Genomic DNA, 23505 nt, shown 5'->3' on the forward strand with positions numbered 1-23505 from the left:
CCTGTCCCTTCCTGCCATCAATCCCTGTGTAAGTCAGCCTTGTTCCGTTTGTCTGTGGTCTGTCTGGGATAAGATAAGATGGTAATTAAGTGCCCATCTCTTCTATGTCTTTGCCTCACTGCCTTGTAATCTACCCCTTTTCTCCACCACTGTAAATATACCCTCCTCCGGAGGTCTTGAGAACTGTACCCCTTGCGTCGTTTCCTCTTTCCCAGTCGTCGTGTCCTTTCTCTCATTGATTTGGCATAGCGCGATTTGGCCAACGTCTGGGTGAATCGGGTGAGTTGGGGAAGAATCGGGGGAACTGTTCGGTCGCGGTAATACCAACCGCTCGGTAAATAACATCTTTAACCGCGTCCGCAACAATAAATAAATATATATACAGTATATATATATAACACTTTAGAAGTCACGTTGTTACGCTCATCTTTCTACTGCTTATATGTTTTAAGACATATTTATCAAAATACCATCAAGCCATACCGAGTGTAGAGCAGAGCGTACACCTCTCGGTGCATCCCTTCCGGTCGTTTGAACGTCGGCGTTTCCACCAGCTTTTTTGACTTTTTCTACAACACAGACGCACCCTTGCTTGACGTCTTTATCCACACAATACATTTCTTTTGTACTCCCAGATAATAAACACCATTACTGCATAAACATTGGAAAGATATAAATCACTTTGTTGTAAGGGATCACTGGGTTCACCCACTTTGTCACACAGCAGGTCTTTTTTGCTGATTGGTCCAACCCCTTCATTGGAGCCCCCTAGCTCCAGAATGGCTCGGACATCCGCTCCCAGTGCCATGGTAAGCTGTCACGATCATAGCCAAAGCAGGTGGATTACAGTGAGTTCCTGCTTCAAACTTCACACAACTCACACCCACAATATGCTTCCACTGTTCATAGATAATCTGTGAATCTGTGTGTGTCTACATGTGTGTGTGTGTGTGTGTGTGTGTGTGTGTGTGTGTGTGTGTGTGTGTGTGTGTGTGTGTGTGTGTGTGTGTGTGTGTACATATATACTGTATTAGGTGAATGCGGTTTGTCTGTTTGTGTGTCCCACCCTGAAATACAGAAACACTCCTCTAAGACCAAAAAGATTATTAAGTAGACGTTGCTTCAAATTAATCAAAACCTACATGAAAATTATCAATTTTTCCTTCAAATTAATCCTTACCAATGAGAAAGCAATACATTTTACGGACAAAACATTGAACAAGAGCAGTGTATAAGTAACAGACCGTTCCTCAATCACTCCAGAATTTTTTTTTCTTTGGTGTAAATAAATATATGTAAACCCAATATATATATATATATATATATATATATATATATATATATATATATATATATATATATATATATATATATATATATATATATATATATATTGTTGCGGATATAGGATTTGCATCCATCCATATCCGCTTGTAAATATTCCCCTATTTCCTCAATACTTCCCAACTATCCCCAATCCCCCATTCCCTAGTCCCATTTTCTGTAAACAACACTCTGTAGACCCGACCTCCCCCTATTTCCCCCATTAAATGTCGTGCCCAGGTTCACCGCATCTCATGTAAGACAACGAGAGGACATCTTGCTAGTTATTCTTAGTCTATGTCAGTTAAGGACTCGTTTCCATTAATTCTGACCCTTCGTTGCACCAGAATGTGATTGTATGGCACCGTTAGGAAGTTTAGGACCTCCCAATACCTCCCCGCAGCTCTTCCTCACGGTTCAGCAACAACAACACAAACAACAGCAACGGCAGCGGCGGGCGCGGGAAGTGCGCGTCCTCACTCCGGCTTGGTTGGTAGGGGGTGTTGGGAGGGCATCAGGCCTTCCCAACGAGCTGCCATCGAACATGTGCTCGACGGGGTTACCAAATAGGGGCTCCTTGTCAGCTCCTCGTCAAGGGCGGAGCCCGCTAACCCCCGCACCCAATGGAAGCGGCGGACCGGCCCCAGTGGGGCGGAGCCAACCAGCCGAGGGCGTGTCACTCCCCGCTGAGCATGCGCAGGAAGAGGGAGGTGACGTCAGATGCGCGCTGAGCTTGGAGCAAGCAAGACGTACCCTCCGAGCGCTGTGAGGCCTCCCCGCATCTTCTGGACTGGACCGTGCTTTATCCTGTCCCCGAGCCAAGGTGCACCTTGTGCCATCGAACTACCTGTCCCTCCCTGCCATCAATCCCTGTGTAAGTCAGCCTTGTTCCGTTTGTCTGTGGTCTGTCCGGGAATAGATAAGATTGTATTTAAGTGCCCATCTCTTCTGTGTCTTTTACCTCACTCTGCCGTGTAATCTACCCCCTTTTCTCCACCACTGTAATTATACCCTCCTCCGGAGGTCTTGAGAACTGTACCCCTTGCGTCGTTTCCTCTTTCCCAGTCGTCGTGTCCTTTCCATCATTGATTTGGCATAGCGCGATTTGGTCAACGTCTGGGTGGAATCGGGGTCTAGTCGGGGAATAACTGTTCGGTCGCGGCAATACCACCGCTCGGTAAATAACATCTAAACCGCGTCCGTAACAATATACAGTCACATGAAAAAGTAAGTACACCCCATTTAAGTTTTGACTTTTTCAACATATTTCAACATACAGCTATTTTATCTTCATTTCAACAATATTGATAGATAAAGGTGATATAATATAACAAATATCATGAAACATTTACATTTTGTAGTCCATTGTATAATTTAAATAAACATAAATGCAAATTTCGCATGTGTAAGGTGGAAAGAACTGGGAAGTGGCCCTGTGCTGTGTGTAGGAAGGGTGTCGGAGTGAACTCCATTCAGTGTACAATGTGCGCTGAGTGGGTTCATCAAAAATGTAGTGGTTTGAGAGGGTCATTAACCAGTGTGGCAGCTACATTCAAGTGTAAGGTGTGCACAGAGGGAGCTGCAGATGGAGGAAATGTTGAGTTGGTTCTTGGAGACGGCGTGAAGCTGGAAGGTGTGAAAACATTTTGCTACCTCGGAGACATGCTGAATGGAGGTGGATCAGACCCTGCAACGGTTGCTAGATTGAGATGTGGATGGAAGAAGTTTCGGGAACTGAGTGGCGTGCTGATGATGAGGGGAGTGTCGTTGAAGCTGAAGGGAAAGGTGTATGCTGCATGTGTGAGAAGTGTTATGAATTAGACTACGGATTTTTATGTTAAGAAAATAGGCCTTTTATGTTTTGAAAAGCGGAAATGTTTTTTTGTTATGTGAAAAAATCCCGAAATATTTTTTTCCCCCGTTTTATTCATTTTTTATTATTACCAAGTTTTTCAGAAATCAGTCAAAAAAAGAACAAAAAATGGTAAGCTTTTTCCTGCACAACATTAAGCACTCTGGGCTAGTAAACAGGTAAAAAATGACGTTCAGGTACCTTTATTGCAACCGCATTGTTTGATAAGTAGAGGACTAGAAGAAATTGACAAGACCCTTTTAGGAACGGTTAAAGTAGGTGTTCGAAATCATTATCTTGGTAATGTTCTCCTTGGTGAGGCGGTGTCGGCGGTCGGTGAGGACGTTTCTGTAGACGGAGAAGGACCTTTCCACGTCGACGCTGACGATGGGGCAGTACCTCAAGAGGGGGATGTCGGCAAGCTTGACTCCAGCCGGCACACCAACCTCAGATCCGTGCTGATCTCCATCCAGGATCATAGCCACTGTCCTCAGCACACCAATGTCGGGATTGCGCTGCAGCACCGCCTTGAACTTGGTGAGCAGGATCTCCTTACGGCAGCCTCGGATCTTTTCGAGCTCCTCCTTGGCCTGATCAAGGAGCTGGAAGGCCTAGGCCAGCTCCATGCCGGCCTCCTCCAGCTGCTTAAGGATCTTCGGGATGAACGACACGTGGGCATTTAAGAAGACCAAACTGAGCTTGATGTCCGCCTTTCCGAACAGGTCCTTGGCACTCCGGATTGCCATCGCGTCGTCATCATTCAGCTGGTCCACAATGTCCTTGACGGCCTCGAAGTGCTCGGCGTAAAACACCGCGGCGTCGATCCACGTCCCCCACCGAGTCAGAATGGGCTCCGGGGGGGAGAGAAAGATTGGGCTGCTGCTCCTTCCAAAGGACAACACGCGACGGGGCTTTGACGAACACCTTCTTCGTCGTGGCAATCAGGTCGTTGACGTCCTTGAACATTTCTCGGACTGTCTCGCAGACACGGTGGAGCGCGTGGGCAACGCAAGTCACATGCAGCAAGTCCGGGAAGAGTTCTTTCAGGGCATGGCCGGCCTTGATCATATAGGCCGCGGCGTCGCTGACGAGGACCTTGAGGCACTCCGGCTTGAAATTAGGCCAAAGATAGCGCAGCGTGTCATTGACTGCACGCACGATCTCCCCGGAGTTGGTCTTCTCCAGAAACATGCACTGGACGAGGTGGGGACGAAAGTACCCCTCCTTGGACAAGCGTCCCGCGATGATGTTGGCCACATATCGACCTGCCGAATCGGTCGTCTCGTCGACGGACAGCCAGATGGGCTGCTGTCCGAGGTCGGCACGGATCCCCGCCAAGGCCTCGTCGTAGCACTTGTCGAGGTAGTGCTTTCGAATCCAGCTTTCATCGGGGATCTGGAGAGTGATGTGCTTCTCCAGGAACGACCGGAGGGCAGGGTTTTCCAATTTCGACCATGGGATGCCAGCGGCCAGCATGGCCTGGCACAGCTCCTGAGCCACGACGTCGCACTTGTGCCTCTTTCCGCCACCAAAGTCCTCCATGGTGGCTTGCGTGACCGTCCTCTTCTTCTTCAAGGCCAAGTTGTTCTTGTGGCGGTCTCCTCGGACATGTTGGGCCAGCTCAGACTTCTGCTTCGCCCGGAAAGTCTTTTCACGAGCTCGACAGAAAGCCGTGTCACTCGACACGTACTTGAAGGTGGCCCCATCGCCGCCAGCGTTGAATTCCTTCAGCCACTTGTCACGAAGAGCAGCACTCATCTTGATAGAAGACTTGTTCACACTTTGTGTACACTCTCTCACTGTAGTACACCGCCTCACTGCTGTACACGCTGGGGACGCAACGCACGCAAGTGGACGCAACCTTTTTTTTTTGAGATCGATCGCAGTTAAAAATTTCGATCGCAGCTAAAAATTTCGAAAAATTCCCTAATTTTTTTTAGCATTGCCAGACATTTTCGACCAAAAAGGGCATTTTTTTTTATTTTTCCCGAAAAAGGGCGAAATATTTTTTTTCTCTGAAAACAGCAAAAAAAATTTTTTGCGCGCAAAAAAGCGGTTTTATGTGAAAAAATATTTTTTATTTTTTCACATAAAAATCCGATGTGCAGTTATGATTTATGGGAGCGAGACATGGGTAATGAATGTAGAGCAGCAACAAAGGGGGAAATGGTGGAAATGCGAATGGTTCAGTGGATGTGTGGAGTATCGTTGAGAGAGATGAAGACAAATGATGAATTGCGAAAGATGATGGGAATAGAGCCTGTGATTGATGCTGTGAAGAGGAACAGGTTGAGATGGTTTGGTCATGTGTTGAGGAAGGATGAAAGTGACTGGTTGAGAAGAGTGATGGAAATGAATGTAGAAGGAAGTAGAGGACGGGGAAGACCGAGAAAGACTTGGCTAAAGATGGTGGAAGAAGAAATGCAGGCAAGGGGGTTAAAAAGGGGAGATGCAGAAAAATGTCATGGGGACCGCAAGGCTAACCCCCGCTCTTGCAGGGAAAAATTGCCTTAAAATGCCTGTTGTTGTGCGTGTGTATATGTGTGTCCGTATGTGTGTGTGTATGTATGTGTATATATATATATGTGTATATATGTATATTATATAGCCTGTATATGTATATATAGCCTGGTGTTGGCTTAGCGGTTCGGGTGCCGGCTTGGGATCCTCGGATCCTGGGTTTGAATACCGGTCGATTGCTAAATTAACGCCAGGGGGGTTGACTCAGCCTGTCATCCTTCCGAGGTCGGCAAATTGAGTACCAGCTTGCTGGGATGAATGATCCTGGTGTGTACCCCGGTTTAGAATAGGTACACCGTATCCCTGCGCATCGTAAGAGGCGACTCAGGGTTGGCGCCAGGAAGGGCATCCGGCCATAAAAAAAAACATTGCTTCAAATAGGGAACCATGATTGTCATGGGACCCGCAAGGCCAACCCCTGCTCTAGCACGTAGCAGGGAAAATGGCCTTAAAACGATCATTCATTCATATTTATATATATATATATATATGTGTGTGTGTGCGTGTATGTATGTATGTGTGTATGTGCGTGTGTATATGTGTGTGTGTGTGTGTGTATGCATGGTTGTATGTATGTATGTATGCATGCATGCATGCATGTATGCATGCATGCTATGTATGTGCCACCGCCGTAGCGAATAACCGAGTTCATGGAGTACCCTGAACGGACCGAATACTCATCGTTAACGGACCGGACTCAGTGCGACTCCACGCCCGCCAGACCCCCTTGATGTTCGATGTGTTGTGTATCATATCAATCGCAAGGTTAATACTAATAGTTACTATTAGTAATACCCAAAAGAAATATTGTACTGGTGGGGACATGTCCATTCTCACGGGGAAGGGGGTTACGGTTAGTTACACCGGATCGATGCTCTGAGAAAACAGGAATGTCGCTGCTCAAAATGTAACTTTAAACATTTCGAAGGACGATACAATCAGTTTACCGACATACCCTCAAACGGAGAACTTGAAACGCTTAACTAGGCCCGGTGGGCCGGAAGACTAGGCCCAGGAGTCAGGACCCCGGAACAAAACCGGAAAACCTCGCCAATACGCATTGCAACCACGGTCCATTCCCAGCTCTGGTTATACACCGCCTAACCTCGCTTTTCCCGTTCGGGTCCAGCAATACGCATTGCAACCACGATACATTCCCAGCTGTGGTTATACACCGCTTAACCTCGCTTTTCCCGTTCGGGTCCAGCAATATGCAGTTCATGGTAACGTGGTCACTTTATTTTTACCTCCGCCGCCGAAGGTCGATGGAGGTTATGTTTTCACCCCTGTCTGTTTGTTACTTCCGAAAATCTAAGATTTGTCAAGCATTTTTTTTTGTTGTTGTTGCATACAAAGTCGAGGCTCATGGAAGAGCGAACACAAAAAAACACAAAAGCATAAACAGAAACACACATGAAACATAACAAAGGGAGCGGGAGACAACAGGGGGAGAGAGAGAGGGAAGCACACCAACAATAGGGAACATGGACATCGGGAGTTCTATGGAAGGGAGAGGGCTGGGGTGAGGTACACAGTACAAAACAAATGGACACAACAAGGACTTTCATGAAAGAAAACAGAATTTTAAAAAGGTGGGTTTATTTTTTAAATTTATACAGAGGTCTTGTGTAAGAGCTAACATATTGTTATGAATTTGGGTAGAGGAATATCTAGAGCCAGGTAGATCTGTACAGGTACTCGACTGTCGTGATAGGGAATCTATATGAAATAAGTTCTGTGTAGCCCGAATGTCGGTATAAGTGCCTATTTGTGTCCCCGCCGCGAGGGGGCGAGCATGCTAAATAGTACAGGGATTATGGATAACATTCCCTCGTTTGTCGTTCCCTCTGTCGCCAATCCAGTGTCCCTTATGGCAACACACTCACATAGACACGTAGATAGGCTCATTAGTGCACACATTAAATAAATCCCTCCCTTACAAAAAGACTTGCAGGAAAGACAAGCAGGAAGCGGCCGCGTACAACGCCGGCGTGGGCATCAAACATCGAGTGAGGCAAGCTATAGCCACGCCCAAGCAACATGTGATTGGTTGAGGCGGAAGTCGCAATGGTTGGTGCGCAAGGCACGAACCTTCGGCCAATCAGTACGGAAGGCGCGAACACACGACTTAGAAGGGGGTCGCTAATTGGGGGGAAGAGCGGGGGTGACGTCGGCAGGCGCGAAAAGATCACGAAGAATCGAGGCTCTGATTGGTGGCGCGCTGGGGCTGACATCACACCGTGCATGACAAAACGGCTCTTTCGTGGGCATTTCGCCCTCCCCCTTCGTGCAATCGTGCTTGTGTGGCTCTGCGCTGGACCCTTCGTGCTTGTGTGGCTCTGCGCTGGACCCTTCGTGCTTGTGTGGCTCTGCGCTGGACCCTTCGTGCTTGAAGCTCTCTCTCTGCGCTGGACTCTTAGAGATCTGTTGGTTCTTCGTCCCTGCGTGGTCGTTGGCATCTTCTCTGAATCGTAAATCGTAAATCGTATTGCTCGGTCTTGTGCGTTATTCTGTCTGTCAGTCGCCTCCAGGCTACAGGTCACAACTCAAAACCGATCATCATGAAACTTCCCCAAGTTGTCTAGGTCGTCACAATTGAGAAGCCTATTGATTGAAGTCAATGGTCATCTGGAGGTCAAATTTCTAAAATCGCCTTTTTGATCCGATTGACTTGAAAATTGAACATCTGTACATTGAGTCAATAAATAAATTGGAAAACCAACTATTTTTGAGGGCAAAAGGTCAACTCAAGGTCAAACTTCTAAAATAATCTATTTTCATCTGAAAAATCATCACTTTTCATCCTATTAACCCGAGCTTTGATCAAGATCGTCAATTTTAATCTTGATGAAATGAACAATTTGCTGGATCAATTGCAACCTTTTTTGGGGGGGGGGGGCAGGGGGTGCATTTTGCAAGTATCGTGCTCTGCATGACGTCTTCTTGTTTGTTTGTCTGTTCATTCACTTATACTTGCCTACAGGTCACAATTTTAAACTTATCTTCATTTAAACTTATACAAATGGTAGAGTTGGTGGTCCGACATAATCCAAATTTGTTTCTTTTTGAGGTCAAAAGGTCAACATAGACCAAAGGTCAACCACCTTTTTCAAATTTCTAAAATCCTCAATTTTCATCCGATTGACTTGAAATTTGAATAGGATTTTCATATCAGCAAACTGAATTAAACCACCAACTAATTTTGAGGTCAAAATAGGCCAAAAGGTCAACATCGGCCAGATTTCTAAAATCCTCAATTTTAATCTGATTAACTTGACATTTTAAGATTTGCACATCTGGCCACTGAATTCAACCACCAACGATTTTTTTTAGGTCGACATAGGCCGAATTTCTAAAATCCTCAATTTTCATCCGATTAACTTGAAATTTGAAGAGGATTTGCATGTCTGGCCACTGAATTCAACCACCAACTATTTTTGAGGTCAACATAGGCCAAATTTCTAAAATCCTCAATTTTCATCTGATTGACTTGAAATTTTAATAGCATTTGCATACCAAGTCACTGAATTATTTTTGAGGTCATCTTAGACCAACAACTTATTTTAGGGATTTTGCAAATATCGTGCTATGCACGACATATTTCTTGTTTGTCCGTCTGTGAACAAGATATCTCAAAACGTTGTGGACGGATTGGGACGAAATTTTGCAGAGAGGTAGTGTGTGTGTGACAAGGACAAAATGATTAGATTTTGGTGAACATCTGGATTCGGATCCGGCTAGTATAATTTTTGAAGTGATTCTTTACCATTAGGAGATGGGGCGAAAAGCGATAAATAACATATTTTAAAAAGTTATGGACGAGTTATGACTGAACTTGGTGGATGAGTTGGGATAGGTGACAAGAACAAGCCGAATTGATTTTGGTTCAGGTGCAGATGCATATCCGGCCTATCAGTGGGATACAAAACAAACTGTTCAGCCTGGCTGGGGTATGCGCTCCACCGAATGCCCTTCTAGTTTGTTAACAGACCATTAACTGTTGCTCTCCAATCATGTACCGTATACATCGTCAACGATTATTTATTTTAGCTTCGTTAATGTTTGTACATTACACCTGATGTTAATTTAAAGACAGACGTTTACTACAGCAGCTTGCAGTTACAAGCTCAAATTAAACCAAACTTGGCATGTTACCTCATTACCCTCAGCAGGATAACCAAAGATTGATGAACATGCCAAATTCAAGTCTTGTGTTATTGACAAAAAAGATATTGAAGTATTGTTAGAATCTGCGCCTTAATAACACAGGCTGTCTGTTTCTTCTTGTCTGTGCCGATGATGCAGTGCCCCCATTACCATATCGTTTGACCCAATATGAAAGTGATGAAGCAGGCTGTCATCTTCCTGTGTCACACGACCATCTTCGAGTGACAAAGACCCTATGCCTATCATGTTGGAACCTGATTGCATCTTTTGCAAGGAGTTTATAAGACCAAAGGTTTGTGGACAAAAGAGAGCACATCAAAGTTTAAATATAATGGAAGAATGTTGTCCATGCTGTGGGAAGCTAGAAGAAGCCTATGACAAGGCTTTCAGAAGTGTATGGAATCTTCTATTATATAATGCAAACCGTAGCGTCAGTCCGTGTGTTTGGCTGTCTCCCGTTTCCGGCGGCCGCTTTCCACTGTGTGTTTAAAAATCTCCGCACAAACAAGGCTCAACATTCAACAAGAAGAGGAGCATGATGCCAAACGAGATACATTTTAAACGTATAAATACAACATGGAATTGCAGTTTGTTTAACAGTGCGTTGAGCCTAACTGAGGGTTATAACAAAGCTGAACAAGCGTTACGCCTCGGTCCCCCGTCGGGGAAGTGATGTGAGTTGACAAAGTGGAAGACGCAGAAAACATGCTATGATATGATATTTCGCTCACAAGGTTCAGACGTACATGGAGGCGGCCATCTTGGATTTTGACGTGGTGACCCAATTTTCAATAGCGTTCTTCCTTATGCCTAGATACACCCACACACCAGATTAGAAGTTGGTACTTCGCTTATTTTTCAAGATATTTCGCTCACAAGGTTCAGACATATATATATGGTGGCGCCCCAATTTACAATAGCGTTCTTCCTTATGCCGAGATACACACACACACCAAATTAGAAGTTAGTACTTCGCTTATTTTTCAAGATATTCATCTCACAAGGTTCAGACATACATGGTGGCGGCCATCTTGGATTTTGACGTGGCGACCCAATTTTCAATCGCGTTCTTCCTTATGCCTGGATACACCCACACACCAGATTAGAAGTTGGTACTTCGCTTATTTTTCAAGATATTCAGCTCAAGGTTCAGACATACATGGCATCAGACATACATGGCGGCGGCCATCTTGGATTTTGACGTGGGTTGCACCCACACACCAAATTCGAATGAGGTCCTTCATTTACGCACGCCCGCACGGACGGACACACGGACGGAGGGGAAAACCATAGTCCCCCTTTCGCTCCGCTGTGCGACGGGGGACAACAAACCATGTCAGCGTTGTTAATAACAGTAGCCTATATTGAAAGTCTTCGAATCAAGATTGCAGTGCATGGCAATCATTAAAAAATCTCCATTTAGCATTGTAATCTAAAAATACCATTCAGTAATAAACACAAGAGGTTCAAAATAAACTTAAATTTAATACTCGGTGGACTAAACGTAATTCGTTAGAATGGAAGTGTCCTCTCTGAGTTGAGGATGTTAATGTTATAATCCCTGACCAATTTATTACAGTAGTTAAACCAAAGACTAGAAATGGTGCGTGTTGCTTCCTTGCTTGACATTCAACATTTAAAAAGGACAGAGCACTGACAGAGTGCGAGAGAGAGTGACTCGGAGAACAGTACTCAGGAAGAGAGATATGGGAATGGGAGAAAGAGGAGGGAGAGAGAGGAGAGAAAGAGGAGGGGGACAGGAGAGTGAAAGGAGGACAGAGGAAGAGAGAGAGGTAGAGGGGGAGGAAGGAGGGGGGGGGAGAAGTTTCCTTCTGTATCTATCCGATCCACCCTATTCCTCCCCAGTCCTCACACCCATTGTTTGTCCAAGTCTCCCCCGATTTTGTCTTTTTTTTTTTTCTGTTCAGCGTTCTGACTCTTCCACAAGCCTTGACTCTGTATACAAAAAAACTGTCAGAGGGAGGCAACCATTGCGCAAGCTTGATGGGCCACATGGTTTCTTTTTGTGTTGAAGTTCCTTGGAAGGGACGTCATCTATTATATATTGCAACCCGTGGTGTCTGCCCGTGCGTTCGTCTGTCTCCCGTTGACAGTGGCTGCTTCCCACGCTTCATTTGAAAAGCTCAACATTCACTTTTGAAATGATGGGAGAACAGGCATGAATAATGTTGATCCCAGATTTTATTTCGAAAGCAGGACATTTTGCCCTCTTTTTAGACAAATTCAACCTCCTCAGATTCCTTGATGCCAGATATGAAGAAACAGCTTATTTGTTAGTTTTAAAGCACGGAGAAAAAACAAAACAGGTTAATCGAAAAAAACAGAAACTAGCACAAGGACAATAAATGACAAGCTGTGCTTGCATTTTAATCGTTTACTTGTCAAACTTGAACTTAAACTTTTGCTTCACAATGTCAAAGAGAAATCACAAACGAATACACCCATTTAACATACGTAGGAAACTATTTATATTCTTCAATGCACTTATTTATTTCAAATGAGGCAGAAAATACAAAATAAAATCACTGCTCTCAATAAAGATTGTGCTCGAAATTAAAAACTCCAAGCCAATGACTGTGAAAATCCACCGAGAACAAATAACCTGCATCGTTTGTCATATTAAATGCTCATGTGAAACATTGATGATATTTTAGAAGTTACAGCACGAGGCAATCTCGGCCATTGAAGAATTAGTCCCAGTCCTGGTCTTGATTGTCAACGCCATCAAGATCACCATCGTGGGCTTGTGGTTCGAAGTGTATACTGGCCAGGAGCTCCCGCAAAGCAGTCAGTAGCTGCTGCACCCCTCGGTTGACCTGCTGCCCACCGGCTGCTCCATCTGGCACGTTAGCTTGTGCATTATTCTCCTATACGTGGACCAGAAAGCACACGCCAATCATTCTGCTCAAATGACTCACTTTTCCTGCATCACAATGAATCATCCCCTTTGCTCTTCTTACGAGACGATTCTCCTGCTCTTCCGCACGGTGTTAAAAAAAAATGAAGTCGAGTTCATACCTGCATGTTGAAGGTTGGCAGCAGAGATCTAAGAAACAACGACAACGTACCTCCTCCTGCAACTTGAGACCTGAAAAAGCCAAAAGGGCAAATGCATACAACACTGTAAAAAGGCCGCCAGACAATTACAAGAAAACCCTGTGTATAAGGAATCGAAAGCTTTTTAGCCTGACCAGGACCTTCAAAGCTAAAGGTCGGGATTGTACTGGACCTGGGCTACGTATTATAAAACCTCCTTATCTATGCGAGGATTGGCCCTGATGAGGATAACATCGGTTACTGTGCAGCATACAATCAAAGATGATTAAAGCATCTTGGCCATTTCATTTCAGATTGGCGTGTTTGTGTCCTTGAGTTTCAGCGTACACAATTATACAGGTGTACTTGTGTACAGAGGCTGACAGGATTGCTGGTCGGAAGCACACTCACCCTAACCTGTCTAGCCTGGATTCAAATCACAACTCAGCTATAAACTATCATTATGGTACTTCACAGGCAGGGTGATTCATCAATGCGTGTGCCGTCCCTTCGATGGATGTTAAACTGGGTATCCTGTCTGTCGGTATTAGTTGGTGGACGTTAAAGATCCCACGGTATTCTCTGAAAAGAGTTGGAGAGCTATCACTGGCACCCTGAACAAATTCTAAATTCCTGCCCTAACTACTGCTGGGAAGGCAATGGCAACCCACCCAGTATAAACTTCGCCAATAAACTGCTTCGGCAGCACCGACACGCTGAAATAGATTATGGTACATCAGAATCAGAACTTATGTTGAAGCGAATTTTCAACCAACCAAAAGTTCCGTTTGTACTTTGTGATTAAAAGCAACCCCCCAAAAACCTTAAGACACAGTACTGTACTTGTTTTCCACCAATGACAGCAGCAGTACCTCTCCGGTCTTGTGTATGAGATGATGGAATCCAGGGGAGGAAGAGGATCATATGCAAGAACTGGTGTCTTGGTCACATCCTTGAACAAAATGATTACATCAAAAAATAATGAATTCAACCAAAGAAAAGCTCAAATAAATATGATTTACATGGCTGTTAACAGTTTGTCATATTGCCTGCTTGCTCATCTATCTATAATTCCAGTAATCTCTGTCTGTACGTTTGTCTGTGACCGCTGTTTCTCGACAACCACGGGTCCGATATACTTTTAACTTGCCAGGTATATTGCTGGGGACCCGAGGATGTGCCTTTTCAAGGTTTCATATTAATCGGACAATTACTTACCGAGCTATGTCCAAAAAACGATTCAACCAATCAGAGAGCAGCGAACGATCGCGTGTGCCGAACGTGGAGGACACACTCTGCCTCGGATGGCACATTTGAGAGCGTATTCATTTATTTCACGTTTGCAAACTATGTTGGCGTTAAACTACGTTTTAAAACTAATAAAAACGAATTTGCGATTCATTCGCTTTCCTGCGCGTTTGTGCACGCGATGGCGATTTCTTTACCAAACTCCGGAAGCCGTTCGCTTTGGACCAAACCATTGCATGTAAATAGAGGGGGGGGGGGATTGTCACCGTACTCGCAAGCCGTTCGCTTTGGACCAAACCATTTCATGTAAATAGAGGGGGGGGGGATATAATTTTAGATATAGATATAGTACGGGCAATGCCCTAGTTATAATGAAAGCAATGAAAGAACGGCTTTTACATAAAGTTTCTCAAATGCTTCAAAAACAACCATAACTGGAGAGTTCAAGTATGTACTTCAACTTAAATAAAATAAAGATTTTAAAGATCGTCGAAAAGAATTCTGGAAGTTTATCGTGATTGAAGCAGTGATACACCATCCTTATTTTTAACATGGCCAGATACTGCAAAAAGGAGGGGTTTTGAAAGTGCAACAAAGGCGATTTGTGTTATTCAGTGTTCAAGTTTATAATAAAATTTACATAAAATGAAGATTGTAAAAGTCGTATAAATAAATTAATTCTGGATTTTTTATTTTTTTTGAAATTCCAACTTCTTTCCTGGAAGTCCTTGCAGTGTTCATGTTTTATACCTCTCCCACCTCCCCCAAAGCCCTCCCCCTCCCACATTTCTCCCGTTGTCCCTGCTCTCAAATGTGTTTGTGTCCTTCCCCCTCTCTCCCCATCTTGTCTGCCGCTCCCCTTATTTTGTGCGATTTGTTTGTTGGTTTGACTTTTTGTGTGATTAATGTTAGCTCTCTCACGAGCCTCGATCTTGTATACAAAAAAACAAAAAAACAAATTTTTTTTTTTTTTTTAACTGCCACTGACGGTCACATTATATATAAAAAAAATAACCACCTTTAGAGGCCATTTTTCCCCGCAAAGCGGGGGTTGGCCTTTTTCGGGAACCGTGGTTGTTTTTTGGTCCCCTTTTTGAAGCAATGTTTTACGGCCGGATGCCCTTCCTGACACCAACCCTTTTTGCCGCCTTTAACGACAAACAGGGAATTACCAGTGAACTGGTACTCAATTAGCCGACCTCGGAAGGATGACAGGCTGAGTCAACCCCCCTGGCGTTAATTCAGCGATCGACCGGGATTCTAACCCAGGATCCTAGGATCCTAAGCCGGCACCCTAGCCGCTAGCCCAACACCAGGGTCTATCGAATTCATTACATTTGTTATTCGTGCCCGTTTGTGTCCTTTATGACATCCTTAAAAACACTAAGTTTCCTGTTGAGAATGATTTTCAACTTTGTTTGACTGTAAGACAGTCAGAGTAAAAATGCTAAAAACTGGTATAAAAATAAACTGGTAAAAAAAATTGGTGACCGTTAAACTGGTATAAAAATATTATCTTGCTCTTCTCTGTGCATGTGCGATTGGGCCAAATTCAGAGACAAAGTACAGTACTGTTAAATGGCACGTTTGTTTTCCGATTCATGTTCAAAATATAATGTTCAATTTAAATATGTTGTTTCTCGATCGTAAACTGATGTTTAGACAGACGGATGAACTTTTAGACTGACCCAACTGCTTAACCCCACTTTTCGCTTCACATGAGTGGGCTAATTACTAGCACAACAAAACCTGTTCACTGCAGTCACTCAATCATCATGCAATTTATTTTGCCCATTATTTTGAGAAAACCATGTTAATTATGTGAGCATACATGGTTGTATAAGGCAGCGTGGATCGGCTCACTACGCCTCACCACCCGTCACAGCAGATGCACGGGCTTGTCAACTGAGGATAATGACCTGACTGAACTTGAATTGCTGTGTTGTCATGATTTCCACCAATCAAAATCCAAATATTTTTTTTCAATTTGTTTGTACAAATGTATTTGGAATATTAGTGATATTATTTATTTGTAATCTAAGAAGGTCCAAGTAGTCGAAACCTCGAAATGGTCAAGGGTCCAAGCTGGTCGAATGGATCTAAAAAGCATCTTATTGGTCCTTGGGGTCTTTGTGTCTTTTGGGTCCTCTAGGTCTTTGGTGTCTTTTTGGGTCATCAGGGTCTTTTGGGTATTTGGGGTATTTTGGGTATTTGGGGGCTTTTGGGGTATTGATGGTCTTAAGGGTCTTGGGGGGGACTTAAAAGGTCTAAGGGGTAACAGCAGTTTAAAGGGTCGAAAGGTATATTCCAACAATACGTAATTAATAGATATGCAGTCACACAGTTTCCCACCTCATGGCTTCACGGACCGTGTTTTTTGGTTTTATCTATATATTTGAAGAAGAAGACGTTTCGGTCACAAATATACATACATACATAACCATATACATTTTCTCCATTGTAATAAGATAACCATTTCATGTCTGCAGATCATTAGTATTTCAGTTTTTCTTTTTTTGACTTAAAACACAAGGCAACATACAGATTTGATACACCTTCAATGTAATCTGTACCATACGATTATCATGAGGCCATACAACATGTCTCTGTGGGTATGAAAGGGATTTGAGAAACATACATTTGCAAAAAAAACACAAAAAAAGAAGAAAGCATATGAGTGAGAAGATGGTGGAGGAATGGGAGAATAGTAATGTTGAAAGGAAGATGGGGAAACGAGAAAGTGTGGGGGAAAAAAGAGGTGAGAAAGGAGGCATAAATGGGGTGTGGGCAAGGGTAAGGGGAGGCAGAGGCATAATTCCACATTTTTTTGCAAACTTAATATGTAGATGACTCATCACAAAGCTAAATTCACAACTTTCAAACCTTGAGAGTCGTGTTCAAACTTGCCTCACTTATTTTATAAACAATGTTTTTAAACATCGATCCAAAGATTATAGTAGTACTTGTACATACATCACATGCAGGACAAAGACATTAGTAGACATCAGCGTGCTTTTACTATCATCACAAGAACATTAGTAGACAATCAAAAAAAGAAAAGAAAATATGTGGGATTTGACCATGGGATCCCCATATCATGATTCATATAGATTGCTAAAACAGGCCAACCTATTCTACCAATGGAGGACAAATGCAAAGATTCTGCTGATGCAAAAATGATGATTTTACTGGGAATCGTGTAAATGTGGCATTCACGACCATGTGTGCAATCGAGTTCCCAGTGTAAAAGCTGTCCTTACATGAGGCAAGTGAGTGATGGCCTCCTTGACCTCGGAAAGTATTACGTGCCGGTGCAGATTTCTGGGAGCAAGTCGATAGCGCCGTTGTCGCCTGCACAGCACAGCACAGCACATCACAGCACAGTGCCCAGGTGCCAGAAAGGAATGCACAGTGAAAACGATGATCTCTAACCAATGCAGTTTCTCACATTAATCCATTTTAAGGCCTTAATTGGTTTGCATAATCTGACATAGACTCAAATGGTTGAATGCACGGCAAATCACAAACGTTGGCGTCACCAGCTAGCACTGTAATCACTGCATTGGACTCAGTACCACATCGTGCCTCACTTATTTTCTGCCTCTTGTGCCAAATCCACGTCCTGATCGACACGGCGCATCACCTCTCGTGTGTTCTCCTCCAGCCAGGCCAACACAGCTACGTCCTTCCACAGTACGTGCGCTCGGCCAACATAAAGGCACTGCAACTCAGCGAGTGCGGGTAAAGTTCTATGCAGAGAAACAGATAGCCAGAGCAAGTATTAGTCGAGACATTTTCGATATGGCTCGAGAGAATGCAAAATTAAGGTCACATGACTGGTAACCTGGACTCAAGGATTCATGTATGGGCATTCATCGTGACCGCAAGTCCTCAAAATCGTAATAGCCACCACAACGGTGCTGCTACAAAGTAAAATATGCAAGTTGAATGCAATGCCACAATTATTGAATGGAATTTACTGCACCAAGCGTCGACCGACCTTGAAGAACCAAGGAAGTTTGCTTTTCTTAAATTGACTTTGCCTTCTGTTTCTCAGAAGTATGGAAGAAATGCAATGTTCACGTTCCTCGTGATACAAATCAAAAAGAAATTCTTCCCTTACAATTTATTGGGGTTGTATTTAATGCTTAATGGTGCACTCATTTTTCCCTAAAAAGATGAATCGAAAAATCTTTAAAATGTCCAGAGATAGCAAATCATGGTTTTTGAAATTATTAATTTCATTGAGGTACCTTTAATGCTGCTTATTATTACATGTGAATCCACCACCTCTAGGATGCCACTCCAGTTTCCTTATCAAAGCCACGACCAATTTAAAAGTACAGTAAGTTGCCAATTTACGTTGAGTTTATTTGCGTTGTTTCGATATAACGTTAACACTGTACAGGACAATAGTTGATGCAAGTCACACTCGTCCATTATAACATCGTTCAGTGTACTTTCGTTCGTCCGATACCCGGGTTGTGCCTCTTTGTGAATAAACTGTGTAAATAAATGCTTTTGTGTTCTTTGTTCTCTGAGATAATAGAAGAGCGTTACTTCTTAAATACACACATGGAGTCACTTGATCTTTGAGTGATTTGAGTTTCCAAAAATGCAGTTATCATCATTTAACCAGCCGGGATAATGGCAATTCCTTTTTAACGGAAGATTCATTGATTGGAGTTTCTCAATAGTGAACCCATGATACATCCATTGTGGTAAACCTTTTAAATCTGTCAGAGACCTGGATGGAGGAGCTAGAGTTATAGAATCAGCACCAACCAGGCATCTTGGAAACTGGACATTTGTACAAACAACCACAGATTTACCAAAAGCATATTTATGAGAAAAGAGTACGGATTGAGTAGGCAGGGGGCAAACGAGGAGGAGAAGCAGGGGAAATTGATTGATTAGGCCGATGAAATTAAGGTATGAGTGGGTCAATGAGATTAATGTACGTGTGGCCCAATGAAATTAAGGTACGATTGGGCCAATGAGATTAATGTATGAGTAGGCCAACGAGATCAAGTTAAGAGTGGGCCAATGAGATTAAGGTATGAGTGGGCCAATGAGATTAAGGTATGAATGGGCCAATTAAATTAAGGTATGAATGGACCAATTAAATGAAGGTATGAATGGGCCAATTAAATAAATGTATGAATGGGCCAACGAGATTAATGTATGAGTGGGCCAATGAGATGAAGGTATGAATGAGGCCAATAAATTTAAGGTACGAGTGGGGCCAATGAAATTAAGGTATGAGTGGGCCAATGAAATTAATGTATGAGTGGGCCAATGAAATTAAGGTATGAGTGGGCCAATGAAATTAAGGTATGAATGGGCCATTAAGGTATGAATATATATATATATATATTTTTAAATGGGCCAATGTGATAAATGCATGATTGGGCCAATGAGGTTAAGGTATGAATGGGCCAATGAAATTAAGGTAAGAGTGGGCGAATGAGATCAATGTATGATCAAAATAAAGTCCAATTACTGCACTGTAGTCCCAAGAAGGAAGCCGGATATTAACAGCACACGTATACATACCGTTATGTCGGGGGGGGGGGGGGGGGGGGGGATAGACGAATATCTAGAGCCAGGCAGGTCTGAATAGGTAGGTGCTCGATTGTCGTGATAGGGAATCTACCTGTAATAAGTTCTATGTGTAGCCCGGATGTCGGTATAAGTCGTATCTGTGTCCCCGCCACGAGGGGGCGGGGCGTGCTAAATAGTACAGGGATTATGGATAAAATTCCTTTGTTTGTCGTTCCCTCTGTCACCAATCCAATGTCCATTATGGCAACGCACTCATTTAGACACTTAGGTCCCTTGGTGCACACATTAATTAAATCCCCTCCCTTACAAAATGACGCACCGGAAAGACAAGCAGGAAGCGGCCGCGCACAATGCCGGCATGGGCGTCAGACATCGTGCAAGGCAGGCTACAACCACGCCCAGGGAACGTGTGATTGGTTGGAACGCGAAGATTCGGCCAATCAGGGCAGAAGGCGCCAAACGACCATTTAGAAACAGGTCGCTAGTTGGAGGAAGAGCGCTGGTGACGTCGGAAGGTGGGCAACATCAGAAAAAAGGGCAGAACGGATTGGTAGCGCGCCAGAATTGACGTCACAGGTGGTTGACAAAACGTCTCGCTCGCGGGCATTTTAGTCAGTTCGTGCTGGTCCGTTCGTTCTTCGTTCTTCGTGGGAGGCTCTTCATTCTTCGTTGGTTCGAAGCTCTTCGTTCTGAGTTCTTCGGTCGGTTGAGGCATCTCTGAGTTTGAGGCTCTTCGTCCTGGGTCTGTGCTTGTGCTTCACGCATTGGTGATCGGCTTCGCTGGTTCTCTTCCCTGCGTTCCTCCCTGGTGGTCGTTGGTGTCGTCCCTGAATCTTTGTGGTGCTTTTGGTACTTGTGGTTCTTCATGGTGCTTTGGTGCTTGGAGCGAGGCGTGCCGCTGAGCGGGTTGCTCGGGGTCTAGCGGAGCGCGTGAGCTGGGGCGGAACGAGGCCTACTTCCCGCTGACCGGAGCCGTGGTCGGACGACTGCGCTCGAAGCCGGATCCTCCTTGACGACTGCAGACTGCAGACAAAGATAAAGATAAGACGCACCACATTTCACAAGGACACGACAGGACATTTATTTTATTCATTCTCCCTTTCGAGCGACTAGGCTTGCTTCGATCTCTCCACGGCATCAAAGTTTGAGTGTTTTCCCGTTCGTGTCTTTGTCAAATTTCCGCTGGGTATTTTGTTGTGTATGTGTTATTGTGTGTTTCTATTTGGTTTTGGTTTTGTAGTTGTTGCAAATTTGTGTGTAATTAGTCGTTTTTTTGTTCGCGCCTCGTGTGCGGCCTGGTCTCTCCGGGCTCCCTCCCCCCCGTCAGTGTTTTGTCAATATGGGTTATTTCGTTCATAGTATTTGCTTGTTTCTTTGATTTTCTTTTCTCCCCCCTACCTCTCACGAACATCTTACCCTTTGTCCAGCGTTTTGAAAACAGAACAAACAAATAAACAAACAAAAAAAAATTCTATATTAATTCTTTCTCTCCTGCCGGACACATGCTTGCTCGCTCTCCTCCTCGTCTCGACTTGTGCCCCGCCCCCTATATCTCGTTTTTCTTCCACCTCTGCTCCTGCTTTCTCAAATCCACGTCATCACTTAGAGACTTTTCCCAGATTGTTTTTCATGGTTTTGTTTAAATATTAATTTTAATATGTTTAAACCGCAGCCGTGATGCTGACGCCGCGCCGCCCTCCCCTCCCCCCCCCCCCCCCCCCAGAATTTACATGTTTTAAACGTTTCCCAGTGTTTACCCTGGATTAGAATAGGTACACCGTATCCCTGCGTGTCGTAAGAGACGACGAAGAGGGTTGGCGTCAGGAAGGGCATCCGGCCATAAAAACATTGCCTCAAACAGGGAACCATGATTGTCATGGGGCCCACAAGGCTAACCCCCGTCCTGGCGGGGAAAATGGCCTTAAAACGATCATTCATTCATTCATTCTTATCCCTAAAATCTAAAAAGCCTCAAAAAGAGAACCATGACAATTACAACTACATATGGGCAGGGTACAGCCCGAAGTGGAGATCTGTTTCTGAGGTTTGGGACATGGAATGTAGGGACAATGACAGGGAGATCAGGAGAAGTGGTGGAAGTATTGGTCAGAAGAAGAGTGGACATATGTTGTGTGCAAGAGACGAGATGGAAGGGAAGTGGTGTGAGAATGGTGAAGGGCAGGCAGGGACAGAAATACAAGTTCATGTGGCAAGGGTGCCTGGAGGGCGTGAATGGTGTTGGTGTCCTCTTTTCTGAGGCGTTTGTAGACAGTGTGGTGAGTGTGATTAGAGTGAGTGATAGGTTGATGATGGTGAAAATGATGATTGGAAAGCTCTTGGTGAACGTCATCTCGGGATATGCTCCGCAGGTTGGTCGAAGCGATGAAGAGAAGGAAAAGTTCTGGTGTGCGATAGAGAATCTGATGGAAAACGTGAAAGATGAGGAAGTTGTTGTGGTAGGAGGAGACCTAAATGGACATGTGGGAAGGGGTATGGATGGTTTTGAGGGAGTTCATGGGGGTTACGGATATGGTGTGAGAAATGGAGAAGGTGAAAGGATTTTGGAGTTTGCTGATGGAGCCGATTTGTTGATTTGTAATACTCAGTTCCAGAAAGAGGATAATAAGCTTGTTACATACACGTCAGGTGGGTCGACGACAACCGTTGACTATCTGATGGTGCGTAGGCGAGATAGGGGGCACCTCCGGGACACAAAGGTGATCCCGGGGGAGGAGGCTGTTTCACAGCACCACTTGGTTGTCTGCGACATAAGGGTGAAAGGTGCGAGGAGAGCTCGGCGGGTGAAGTACCAAACGAGAATGAAGGTGTGGAGGTTGAAAGAGGTGACAGTAAGGGAGGCATTAAAAGAGAGGCTGAGTAGGGTCGAGGATGATGTGGTTGAGCTTGAAAGTGGTTGGATGTCAATGAAAGCTAGTCTGTTGGGAGCCGTTGGTGAGGTATGTGGATGGACAAAAGGACCACCGAGGCACTCGGAAACATGGTGGTGGGATGAAGTTGGAAAGAGGATTGACGAGAAGAGGAAGAAGTTCAAGGAGTGGCAGAAGGCGAAGGGTACGGGAGCAGAAACAGCAGAGCATGAAAGTTATAAGGCAGCCAGGAAGGCTGCAAAGAAAGAGGTAGCAAAGGCGCAGGAGGCATGTTGGAAAATGTTCGGAGAACGCTTGGATTCGGAAGAGGGTCAGAAAGCAGTATTCAGGATTGCAAAGCAGATAGCGAAAGAGAGGTGTGATGTGATGGGGGTGAGTTGCTTGAAGGATGAAGTGGGACAAATTGTTGTCGACCCAGATGGAATTAAAGGAAGATGGAAAAGATATATGGAAATGCTGTTGAATACAGAGAATGAATGGGATGGCAACATAGAGAGTAACCCCGTTTTAGGACCGGCAGAGAAGATAATTGAGAAGGAAGTTGAGGAAGCGATAAAAGCAATGAAGGGTAGAAAAGCAGGAGGGCCGACGGGAGTTGTGGGAGATATGTTGAAGGCAGCAGGAAGTTGGGGTGTGAAGAGAATGACAGAGATCTGTAATCTGGTGGTGAAAGAAGGCCGCATTCCAGTGGCTTGGGAACTGAGTACCCTCGTCCCTCTATACAAGGGGAAAGGTGACCCTCTGGAGTGTGGCTTGTACCGAGCGATAAAGTTATTGGAGCATGGAATTGAAGGTACTGGAAAGGGTGATGGAGAGGAGGATAAGGAAGAAAGTGAAGATCGACGAAATGCAGTTTGGATTTATGCCAGGAAGAGGACGACAGAC

General features: G+C 44.4%; 2 protein-coding genes across 5 annotated transcripts in view; both read right to left on the reverse strand.

Moving 5' to 3' along the window:
• DMAP1 (DNA methyltransferase 1 associated protein 1) overlaps nucleotides 1–6900 on the reverse strand; it is a 59299-nt gene extending 52399 nt beyond the window's left edge. The window contains exons 1-3 of the mRNA XM_068130336.2: nucleotides 6651–6900; nucleotides 713–814; nucleotides 484–569 (exon numbers count right to left, since the gene is read on the reverse strand). Of these exons, the coding sequence (XP_067986437.2) occupies nucleotides 484–569; nucleotides 713–808 (182 nt within the window). The 5' untranslated portion in view covers nucleotides 809–814; nucleotides 6651–6900. The remainder of the gene's footprint in view (nucleotides 1–483; nucleotides 570–712; nucleotides 815–6650) is intronic.
• A 5146-nt stretch (nucleotides 6901–12046) lies between these two features.
• Nucleotides 12047–23505, reverse strand: part of TCF25 (TCF25 ribosome quality control complex subunit) — a 105217-nt gene continuing 93758 nt past the window's right edge. The window contains exons 14-18 of one of the 4 annotated variants that reach the window (XR_010986292.2): nucleotides 17811–17916; nucleotides 17428–17518; nucleotides 13792–13871; nucleotides 12902–12971; nucleotides 12047–12750 (exon numbers count right to left, since the gene is read on the reverse strand). Coding sequence is in view for 2 of the 4 variants with exons in the window: in XM_068130343.2 (XP_067986444.2) it covers nucleotides 12574–12750; nucleotides 12902–12971; nucleotides 13792–13871; nucleotides 17428–17518; nucleotides 17758–17916 (577 nt within the window). In the remaining 2 variants the exon portion in view is untranslated. Of the gene's footprint in view, nucleotides 12751–12901; nucleotides 12972–13791; nucleotides 13872–17427; nucleotides 17519–17757; nucleotides 17917–23505 lie in introns of all 4 variants that reach the window. The other 3 variants (XM_068130343.2, XM_068130345.2, XR_010986293.2) reach the window with 3 other exon arrangements.

The sequence above is a fragment of the Myxine glutinosa genome, chromosome 11 (assembly GCF_964187855.1).
Source record: "Myxine glutinosa chromosome 11, kmMyxGlut1.1, whole genome shotgun sequence".
NCBI lineage: Eukaryota > Metazoa > Chordata > Myxini > Myxiniformes > Myxinidae > Myxine > Myxine glutinosa.